Raw genomic sequence first — 12372 nt, 5'->3', positions numbered from 1 at the left:
TTTTCTACTACTTTTACATGTCACGGGTAACGCTCCCCCGAGACTCCTGCTTCGAATTAAAAAAAAAAAAAAAAAACGCTTCGTCTTAGTCTGAGTCTGGATCAAGGTACCTGTGATCAAAATTTAGTAACTCTCGGTCCACTCCTCTGGTCCCTGGGCCGCATACAAACAGACAGACAGACACACAAACAAACTTTATTTTATTTATCTACATTATAAAATTGAAAGTGAGTGTGTTTGTGATCTTAATCTCTTAAACCGCCCGACCGATCTCGATCAAATTTTTGAGGTAGATGCGGTTCCGGCCTGGGAGTGTTTCTACTATTCACTTTGAAGGTAGAGCTTAAGGATGAGGGAGGAGAGGAAGATAGAAAAAAATAAATAAAACTTAATAAGTATTGAACCACCAGACCGATCTTGATCAAATTTTCAACCTAGACGATGTTCAGAACTGGGATGGATTTTATCATTTCATTTTGACGGAACAATGTAGGGAAGAGGAAGGAGAGGAAGATATTTAAAAATAAATATAAAAATAAAAGTGATTTGGTTTGTGACAATAATTCTTGAACCACCCGACCGATCTCAATCAAACTTTCAACATAGATAAGGTTTGAGACTGGAAAGTTCTTTATAATTTCACCTTGACGGTAGAACCTAGGGGAGGGGGAGATATTTATGAAAACAAATAAAACTTAATAATACTTAAACCATACAACCGATCTTGATCAAAATTTCAACATAGATGAGGTTTGGACCAGGGACGATTTTGTCATTTTACCTTGATGACACGAGGAAAAGAGGAGGGGAGATATATGTAAAAAATGAAAATAAAAGTGACTGTCTTTGCGACTTCACCACTCTTGAACCACCCGACCGATCTCAATCAAATTTTCAACATAGATGAGATTCAGGACTGGAAAGATTTTTTATTATCTCTCTGACGGTAGAACCTAGGAGCGGGTGAGGGGAGGGGGAAGAGATATGCATAAAAATAAAGAAAACTTAATAACTCTTGAAATACCCAGCCGATCTCGATTAAGTTTTCAATATAGATGATGTTCGGACCTAGGATAATTTTTATCATTTTACTTTGACGGTGCTACTTAAGTGAGGGGGTGGGGGAAGATATATGTAAAAAAAAACAAAAATGAAAGTGACTGTCTTTGTGACTTCATTACTCTTGAACCATCTTTTCGATATCGATCAAATTTTCAACAATGATAAGGATCGGTCCTGGGGTGTTTTATATTATATAATTTTAACGATAGAACTTAGGAGAAGGGGAGGGGAGGGTGATATATATAAAAATAAATAAAACCTAATAACTCTTGAACCACCCGACCGATCTCAATGAAATTTTCATCATAGCTGAAGTTCAGACCTTACAAGGGACATCACCCAATTGTCCGGCTCCGATTTCAATGAAACTTTATCTTCTGATAGAGGACAAGTATGCATTATTTGTAATGACAGAAATTTTTGCCACGGTGTATGTTTGCTACTTTTTTAAATAATTTTTAAGAGTTGTGATGTGGTTATTAGAGATTACTGCAGAAATCCCTTACTACCCTTTGTAAACGTAGTGTTAATGAAAGAACAACCATGTAGATACATATAAGGCCTAGGGGGAAGTCGTATGGTAGGTATGACCTTGACGGCATCCATCTTGAAATCCGCCATTTTGAATTAACATCAAGTTTTTTAAATGGGAATAGGGTAATATAATACATAATTTTGGGCTAGAATTTAATCAGGAATACAATGGTGAAGTTAGTTTTAAAATACGCCCATTTGGGAAAAAGTTACAGGCATATTAATTGCTTATACTTACTATTTGCGTAAGTACCTTACCTCCGCTTCTAGTCAGCGTATTAATGATAATAAGTGGATAAAAGCTTCATTAATACATATTATGCCTAGAGGCAAGTAGTACGGTAAGGGCCTTGACGGCAGCCATCTTGAAATCCGCCATTTTTAATTAAAGTGAAGTTTTGAAAAATGAAAACCATAGCATGTAACGTCTCATTTTAATAGCAAATTTTCCCAAAAAGCCAACGGCATGCTTATTTTTGTTCTATAGTTAACCAGTATGAATTTAGGACTCCTTCTAATGTGCACCAAACGTAGATTATTCGATCTTTCAAATTGGCAACACTCCTAATTTTCACCGCATGTTTTAAGATTCTAACTGGCACTTTGCAATTGCTGCCATGGCTCATGTTTTCTAAATATTACATTTTTTAAGAGTTGCGAGTTGTCAGTTCATGAATAGTGTTGGGATAAGCATCCAGCAATCTTTCTGAATTTTGAAGACTTCCAATGTAATTATTTATTTCTTATACCTGCCCTTCAAAAACTCGTTTACTAACATGAATCATCACACAAGGAAACTTTGCATTCAGGTAATACCAAACACGTAGCTTGTAATGGATAGTAGATGAGACGAGAAATCAAATGAAAATTAATTTTAAAAAGTAAAACGAAATATGATTGTTGTGTAAATCAATGGTCGTTTGTTTTTTTTTTATATTTATTTCTTTATTGTTTATTTATTTATTTATTTATTTATTTATTTATTTATTTTCTATGGCATTTTTTTAGCTAGTAAGACAAAAATGTCATTCGTTTTCTAGCAATTGTTGTCAAAGGTTCATATTTGTAAGATTTATAGTCAGTTTTGATCGGGATCACTTTATAAACAAGTTACCTGTTTTCATATTATGTTCATGGTACAAACAGCGTGTTGGAAACAGTCATACTATGCCCCTTTGATATTTTCTATCAGTGCTGCTGTTCCTTTAAAGTTGTATTTATTAAAAATATTTTATTGTTTGTCGTTTGAGCAACATGTAGGCTACATTTCCTGATAATTTTGTGTTCATATAACAACAATTTGTTTTAATTTCATTTGTATTTCTTTACGTCACATTGGTCCATAGGTTTCTCATATCTTCTGGTTTGAAATAAATAATTACAATGCAAGTCTTCAAAATTCAGAAAGATTGCTGGATGCTTATCCGAACACTATTCACGAACTGACAAATCGCAACTCTTAAAAAATGTAATAAATTTAGAAAACATGAGCCATGGCAACAACTGCAAATTGCCAGTTGTAATCATAAAACATGCGGTGAAAATTAGGAGTGTTGCCAATTTGAAAGATCGAATAATGGACGTTTGGTGCACGTTAGAAGTAGTTTTAAATTTATACTGGTTAACTACAGAACAAAAATAAGCATACCATTGGCTTTTTGGGAAAATTTGCTATTAAAATGAGGTGTCACATGCTATGGTTTTCATTTTTCAAAACTTCACTTTAATTCAAAATGGCGGATTTCAAGATGGGTGCCGTCAAGGTCATACCTACCATACGACTTCCCCCTAGGCCTTATATGTATCTACATGGTTGTTCTTTCATTAACACTACGTTTACAAAGGGTAGTAAGGGATTTCTGCAGTAATCTCTAATAACCACATCACAACTCTTAAAAATTATAAAAAAAATAGCAAACATACACCATGGCAAAAATTTCTGTCATCACAAATAATGCACACATGTCCTCTATCAGAAGATAACGTTTGATTGAAATCGGAGCCGGACAATTGGGTGATATCACTTGTTAGATGGTTTTGTTATATCACTTTGACAGTGCAACTTAGGTGAGGAAGGAGGGGAGGAACATTTATAAACGACTGATATTAGTGTCGAATTTATAGTTTTGGAGGTAGCTGAGATGCACAGTGACACTCGTTGTGCTGATTAAATTCAAATGCAGCACTACAACTTGGCGGAGGGGGAGGAAGTATATATATATATATATATATATATATATATATATATATATATATATATATATATATATATATAATGGCCAATATCAGTGTCAAATCCATGATTTTCGGGGTCGCTGAGGTGAACAGGGACGCTTCCGCTACCGATTACATCCCAATTCAGTTCCATTAATTGGGGAGGGGAATGGAAAATACATAAAACTGATCAAAAATAACCCATATCAGTATCGAATCCATGGTTTTTGGTGACGCTGAGATGAATATGGATTACCGATTTCATCCCAATTCAATCCCGTAAATTGGGGAGGGGAATGGACAATACATAAAACTGATCAAAAATAACCCATATAAGTGTCGAATCCATAGTTTTTAGGGTCACTGAGATGAACGGTAACACTTCCGATGCCGTGCCGCGTAACATGGAGGAGGGAAGGCTATATATATATATATATATATATATATATATATATATATATATATATAATCGTAAATGGCCGATATTAGTGTCTGAACCATAGTTTTTGTGGTCGCTGAGACGAACAGTGACACTTTCGACCCCGTTTAAAACCAAATTCAGCCCGGCAAATGGGGGAGGGATATATATATATATATATATCGAAAATGACCGGTATTATTGTCGAATTCATAGTTTTTGGGGTCGTTGAAATAAACAGTGCCTTTTAAATCGATGCCAGTAAAAACGAAAACAGCATATTTCACGGGTACCAAACATATGAGATACGGAGTTGTGAATTTAAATTTTCATTTTAACCCAGCGAAGCGGGTAATCGATACTAGTATTAGATATATCTTCAGGAAAGAAAAGTATAAATCTTATTTTTTCCCTCTGGATGTTTCTATGAATTGAATGAGTTTATAAAGTACATTGTACTATATGTAAAATCTCCAACACCTTCACTATTATGCGACCCAATAGTATATTCAGGTATTACTTAGTTGCCTACGAGTAAGGTGAAAATGAAGATTCCAATGTAAAGAATTGAAAAATTTTTGGTATGTTCCGCTTTTTTCAAGAGTAGGATTAATCAATTTCCGTCTTTATGTCATCAGTGTCCAATTTCCTTGTGCAAAATTTGGTAATTATCAGTTTCTTCCTTCTTAAGTTATAGGCAGACAGTGAACGAAACAAGCTGAGCGAAGTGGAGCTTGATAATTTAGTTCCGGTTTCCAAACTAAAATGTAATGTGGAATCAAAGAATTATAATTTGTGTAAATTCAGCATAGGATAAATGAAATCGTGGAAGAGTAAAACGTAGGCCTACTATCACTTTTTCAAGGAAACAGGAAGTTCTTAAATGTTTGAAATCATATTTTGACACTACATACTCAGCAATTTGTGTAAAATTATTAAATTAATTCATAATATATATAATATATTAACCTGTGTATCTGAACAAAAAGTTGGATAAGTTCTGCTCGTTACTTAAAAATGTGTTGTTGAACTTGAAAAGTATATGTCTTTGCCAATCTTTTAAAGGTGATATATTAATCTACAAACTATTCGAGAAACACAATTATTTGGAAATTATTTCCAAGGTACAGGCTAATATTTTAAAGTCTAGTGCATAATCTAAGTAGAAATTAAGGCTATCCTAATGTCCCGTAAATATTGTGTCTTTTGCATTGTCCTCATTATATGTTGAATATGATTTTTGTTATCTTCTTCTTCTTTTTGGTTCTTCGTGGTCTTCTTAGTAAGGGTATTTTAATGAGACTGACTTGCTAAGTACAAACTGCAAATAAAGTGACGGAAATGATTAAATTAATACTGGTATGTCTAACTCTTTGCAAACTTTTACAATATTTGATTTTTAAACATATGAATAGAAAAGAGTGTAAAGTTTAAATATCCACATTTCTATGTAATACCTAAACTACTCTAAATAGGTATTTTAAGTTACAAAATATTAGAATAAATGGTTATTATTCTTTCAGACGAACAAAATTACGTATCGCTCCATGATTACCTACATGAAGCAAATATGTTCAGCGTTGCACTTTTTGCATCAAAAACGATATATTCATACTGCAATATCTTCTCATGCCATTCATGTAATAACGGACCGAGTAGCAAAGTTATCCAACTTTGAATTTGCAGTAACAGCGACTGACTCAGTAAGTATTCTTTATTCAATACTAATAGTACACTAATTAGCTGCAGTAATATTTTACTGACAAGCAGTTCTGGTAGTGCATGTTCCACACGGGTAGTGCATGTCCCATATTGTTGAGATTTTGTGTACATATGAGTACAGTGAATCTTCGGGTCAGGAACCATTCTCTTTGCCAACGATTCAGTTCACGAACAAGTTTTGTGAATACTTTTCTTCCCCTCAGTTCACGAACGATACTTTGAGATACGGACGCACACACGTGCTTGTACCCACAATTCCACATGTTCAAGTAGTGCTTTCGGGCATTTGCCATGGATATTATTTGTCACAGTGGTGTTCAAAACTTTACTTTATGTATTGTTTTAGACATAATTACATATATGTCTTTAATTAAGAATCATTTTATAATTCATGCTATATTCATCACAGGAAAACAGTTAAAAATGTAAAAAAATACATAAAATGCTTCTGTAAAATGTTTCTGTGGCTGGAACGGATTAATTACATTTACATTAATTTCAGTAGGGAAAATAATTTAGATTTGCGAACATTTCAGTTTGCGAACAACATTGTGGAACACATTAAGTTTGTAAATTTATGGCCCACTGTACACTCTAAGTAAAGTCAATTCCACATTTCAGAAGCATATATCTACTCCCAGAATTTCCTTAATTTATGTTTAATTGAAGTGTTAAGTGTATAGAAGAATTTGTGGTGGTAGTGGTATGGAGAGGAGAGGAAACGAATGGTTGAGACATTTTAACATTTGTTTGAGATCTCAAGTATGGTGCCAGCATATGAAAATCATCAAATCAACTTACTGATGGTGGCTGTAGTCTTGGTATTCTGTTTGGAATACTTATGTTTTAAATTAATAATTTATTTATTTTAAATGTCTAAATAGATAAGTGCTTTTGATGGGAACGTAAAGGAACTGTCATAAGTTGAGCATGTAAGAACTTAATCTACACTTAAATATATCAAAATATAGCATTGTTGTTCGACTTCTAAAATCAATCAATAAATAAAACTAAATTTTACAGAATTAATTGGCTATTAATATGTACTACAGGCAAATCAATAAAATGATGGTAATTATTCATTATTAAGATAAAGTTTGCTATATTCTAGCAAATGACAACACTTTTTACTGTTAATAATAACGTAGTTAAAATTTGCCATATATCAAAGTTTTTGTTATATAACAATAATATCTTCATTATTTTAAAGATAATTTAGGAGTGTGAACGCTTTTGTTTACATTCTAAATTGAAAAAAACTTAAGTATCTATCTTTTATAATAAGTGTGGGGAAAAATAAATAAGAGGAAACAGTGAAATATACACCAAGTTACTGAAGGAAGAATGCCATATTATAACATACACTCTTTTGTATATTATATCTAGATATATACCAGATACCATACATACAACATTACACCCAGATACCATATGGGTGTAATAAATCACATATTATTGCATATTTTACCCTAATTTATTGCCTTTGAATGATGCTTGTAAAACTATATTCATTGATTTATTCACTTGTTTCTTGAACAAAACATAAAGTGGATGCAGTGGCGACTCCAGAATTTACAAATGTTAAGTCATACTGGCAATGGCGATGACGTTTACCCCCTACAAAATCACCACCTCCACCTTCTTTGAGGTCTACTATGATGGTAAAAAGTAAACTAGTTTCATTTCTCATATATCTGTAATATTTATAGCTTGTAAAACTGGAGTGAGATTCAAGTATGTATTCGAGTTTGATCTTTTCTAAAGCAAATGAACAATGCATTCGACTATTCATTTTCAGCACCAAGACGTGGACCTACTGTTTAACATAGAATATGAAGCACACGTGTTCCTATCGAGAATCGAACGGTAGCAGCCATTATAGAGATGTGTTTGCTAACCATAATATTCACGAGGAAGCTTCAAAATATGCATGAAGTTCCATAAATCTAGCAGGGACTAACTTTACGGAATTGTCGTGACAGTTTCCCACCTTAAATGACTTGGGAATTAATTGTTTTCTACTTGTTAATATTTTGTAATTATTTATTTGAAATATAAGTGTAACACTTAACGTATTTGTTTGCGATCTTTCGTGCGTTCTTTCACAGTAACATTTAAGAAGTAAATCAATTTACATTGTATATTTAGTTTAAGAACATTCATTCGCTCACTAAATGCTTGCACCAAAAAAGGAAGAAGTTATGTTAACGTACATGCATTAAATTTCGAAATTATGAAATACAGGAATAAATGATTTTATTTGTTCCTTTATAATAGTTTATATATGAACATAACAGTGGAAACATGATCTTCCGAATATTTGCTGCAGTATTTTTCTTTCTGCAAGAAGCAGAAAAAATTCCTACCTATTTTATTGGGAGCAGCTGATTTCAGAGAGTAAATAGCACAGAGCTTAGAGCCTCCGCTCTGTTTCCTCTTCCCTCACTTGCTACAATTAGATACATAGAGACGGAAGGTTTATTCAGTAACAGTAAAACTGTGAATCCATTAAATATAATATTAGGAGTTTAAAGAAATATTCAGTGAGGCAGGCGAACACTGGGAAAGCCAAGCGAGAACACGTGAACAGAGAATAACATCAAGCATCTGAAGCATTCTCTTCCTCCCTAACACTAAGCTCCGTGAGGTCTAACAGTCGGCTTTTAAGCTGAGAAATGAACAGCCAACATGATGATTGAGCAGTGGTGATTTCAGGGGGTGGCCCGGGGAAATTTTCCTCTGGACCTATGAAATCCCACCCCGGGGCAAATCTCCGATTGAGCTCAATAAGAGTAACCAGCATTTTCGCAGTACCACTTTAACTCCTTCATCGTCATTATTTCAGGTCAGCAATCTCTCGATTGATTTGACGCAGCTTTTCTTTCTTCCCTATCTTGGGCCAGACTTTTTATTTCTTTGTAGCTTTTTTCCCTATATATTGCATAATTTGTCCAAATTTTACGTTTCTAGCTATAGTAATGTGCCCTGTGCGTTGATAAGTCTTTTATGAAACAGTATACATAAATTTGTACAAATACTTTAGGAATGTAATATCATACCTTGTAATAAAATAAATTGATATGCGGTAATTGCTGTACCATTTTTGCCTGAATAATAATAATAATAATAATAATAATAATAATAATAATAATAATAATAATAATAATAATAATAATAATAATAATAATAAAAATAATAATAATTCAGATAACAATATAATACGCAATTACTGCATAATAATATATATTCAGAATAATTTAATGTGATTGTTTTGTATGTCAATATAAATTCAATATATCATTGTAAAAGAAAAATGAAATCTTTAAGTTTTACGTCCCACGGTTATGCCGGCTAGGCTAGAGGAGACGGTGATGAGAAATTAATGAAATAATGGAATAAAAAAGTGGGAGGAAACGGGAGAACCTCGTGAAAATCCACGCACACGTTGTTTGTCCACCACAAAGCTCATTTGGCACAAGCTCGGATCGACCCAAGGACCCCATGCACCAGAGGTGAACGCTCTACCACTGAGCCACCACATTCCCTGTCATTGTAAAAGAAATTACAGTGAAAGATAATACATACACATTATGATTTGAATAATTTTATTTCATTTTTATTATTCTTTTAATTTTTAAAGAAAGAAAATTAAATGAAATCTTTAAGTTGTTTAACGTTCCACGCTTATGCCGGTTAGGCTAAAGGAGACGGTGATAATGAGAAATGAGTGAAATGGTGGAATGAAGAAATTGGGAGGAAACGGGAGAACCCCGAGAAAACCCACGAGCACGGTGTTTGTCCACCACAAAGTCCACACGGCGCGAGCTGGGATCGAACGAGGAACCCCAAGCACCGGAGGTGAACGCTCTATCACTGAGCCACCACGCTTCCTTTTTAAAGAAAGAATATCTATATTATTCCAAATGAGGAATTTTCTAATGTAAATAAGATTCATGTTGTCCTTTATTGGCTTGAATTGTCCTTTAAGTAAGGGATGGTCTACGTTTCGTATTGACTTGCCTAATTTGATATATAGAAACTTTAAACTCATGTCTCTGAATCTTAATTTTATAATATTTTTGTTAAATAGGCTTTCATTTCTGAGTTACCTTTTCGTTGATATTTCTAATTTGAAATGATTAGCGTGTGTTATTGTTGCTATTTTAGATCAAATGAAAGAAACGTTAAAAACTAGGGACAATTCCATAAAGTAACTAAATAGAAAGGAAATAAAGAAAAAAAATACAGTAAGACTGAGCAACTTCTGACCTACCACTATAATAATAAATCAAATATTCATCGTATATTAAAATCAATATACTTATTACTTTTTCTTTAATCGTAATGTTTGAAATTTTTTGCAATGTTTATAGTGTGGTAATTTTGATTTTCAAGTTGTTATAGGGAAACAAGCAAAAAAAAGCATTACGTATTGTAACAGAGAAGGATAAAGGGCGGTAGGATCTTTTTGCTAATTAAAAATATTACATTTATGTTGAATTTGACTTATTTTGCATTTGAAACAACAGAAAATAATACGTGCTCAGTTACAGGCTCTGGAAAAGAAAAGACAGTTACCATTTGAGGAATACAGAAAGTTGAATTTCCAGTGGAATGCTCCTGAAAGTCTCAGAGATGACATACACGTACAAAAGTCAGATATTTACAGTTTCTGCTTGGTAATTTGGGAACTGTTTACCAGTAAGCATATTTTTTTCACTATTTGCTATGTATAGTGTTTGCATCATATTCTATTCCACCACTTATATATGAAAAACAAAGTTTTATGTACACCTACTAAGCGCTGTATTCCCAATATTTTTGATTAATTATTATATTATTGTATACTAATTTAATAATATAATCTGCATCAATTATCTATATTATAGAAAGTTAGTTTTTTGTTATGGAAATAAAAATTAAATATGATTTATATACACACATATTTAAAAAAATCTCTTGAATAAGATACTATAATTTTACAAGTAAAATTGCAATATTTAGCATGTTTCTATCTATCTATGAACATAACCACAAATTGGAAATTCGAATATTTTTCTCTTTTTACTTTGCTGCAAGGTATGTACAAAAGTACCTTTAAATTGTTTATATTTTTTCGCTCATTCTTTTCGCATAATGAGAAAGGAATACCCTCTTTCAGCTTGTTACGAATTCATATGAATGTATAGGCCAGTTTGACTAAAGTTCTTTATTCTTGAAAACTGCTATGTAAGTGTGGCATGAATACAAGTAATAGGATTAATTTTCAGTATGCGTTAAGGAGTAATTAAACTGGAGAACTGGATGATAAGTGTACCATCATCAAAAACTTGAAAAGTAGTGAGAAATTTACTATCTGTATTCGATACTTCAAAATCGTCACAGCAGGAGCAGTATGGTTAAGTAAGGATTGATTAACATGTATTATCATAACAAATTGACGAATTTCTAGTAAATAATTGAGAAAGGTTATTATGATACTTTGATAAAGATGGATACAATGGTTGCAGGAACAGTAATAGCAAATTGTGGTCAGTGCTTCGTTAATTTGTCCTAGACATTTAATATAATTCAAATATTATTAAATTTGAAGGTGCTTACATATTCTTTCCGCTTCTAGTTTTATTTTCGTCCTTCATTTGACTTTTCTATTAAAAAATCAGTCACAGAGTCAGTCAATATCGTTCTCGAATGATTAAACTCGTCCGATTCTGACTAAACTTGGCATGCAGGTAGACATTAACAAACTTAGTATATGATCATTTGTACGCCTTTGATTTCTGAGTTATGGGCTATCAAATATGGAGTTTGGACCTAACCTAATTTTTTAAAAAAAATGTCTAATATTTAGAACAAAAATATATGGAACAAACCTGTTATTAAACTTTAATTTGAGAAATGAGATAACAAATGATGACATGGTAGATTAGCTATATTGTAAGTGCAGTTATGTAGCTTTACTTATAATAAAGATCTACTTTAAAACACAATAATGAACGATTTGTTTTCCTTAATAGGCAAACTTACTAGTCTCTATATTCGTATACCATCTTTGCAAATAGTACGACAAATTATTTAAGATATAATAACCTACATGTTTATTTATTTTTCTTTAATGTAGATATTAATATTCTCATTCTCACTCATGATTTTGTGTTGAATCAAACAGATACACCACCATTTGAAAGCTGCACAAGAGAAGAATTGTTACAATATTACTCTTTACAAGATCTCGATTATTTCGATGTTGGGAAGCGACATATTCCAGAAGCATTAGTGCCTTTTTTAACGAAAGGACTTATGTTTCATCCTTCACAAAGGAAACTAAAGTTAAACGATTTGTTAGTTCAGCTGAATCAAATGGATGTAAGTATTTTTAGAAAGTTTCATTGTATTTATTTTTTTGTTGCTATATATTGGAA

At 32.5% G+C, this 12372-nt stretch overlaps 1 protein-coding gene across 3 annotated transcripts in view; it reads left to right on the top strand.

The window, feature by feature from the left end:
- The window catches only part of LOC145687742 (uncharacterized), a 356205-nt gene that overhangs the window by 285815 nt on the left and 58018 nt on the right, over positions 1–12372 (top strand). For 2 of the 3 annotated variants that reach the window (XM_081761191.1, XM_081761189.1), the window contains exons 6-8: positions 5752–5931; positions 10498–10651; positions 12120–12316. In XM_081761191.1, coding sequence (XP_081617317.1) covers positions 5752–5931; positions 10498–10651; positions 12120–12316 — 531 coding nt within the window. The remainder of the gene's footprint in view (positions 1–5751; positions 5932–10497; positions 10652–12119; positions 12317–12372) is intronic. The other variant, XM_081761190.1, reaches the window with a different exon arrangement.

This window comes from Thermobia domestica, chromosome 6 (genome assembly GCF_964235325.1).
Source record: "Thermobia domestica chromosome 6, izTheDome1.hap1.1, whole genome shotgun sequence".
NCBI lineage: Eukaryota > Metazoa > Arthropoda > Insecta > Zygentoma > Lepismatidae > Thermobia > Thermobia domestica.
Note: the sequence above shows the minus strand (reverse complement) of the source record. Positions and strands in the feature narration are given on the sequence as shown.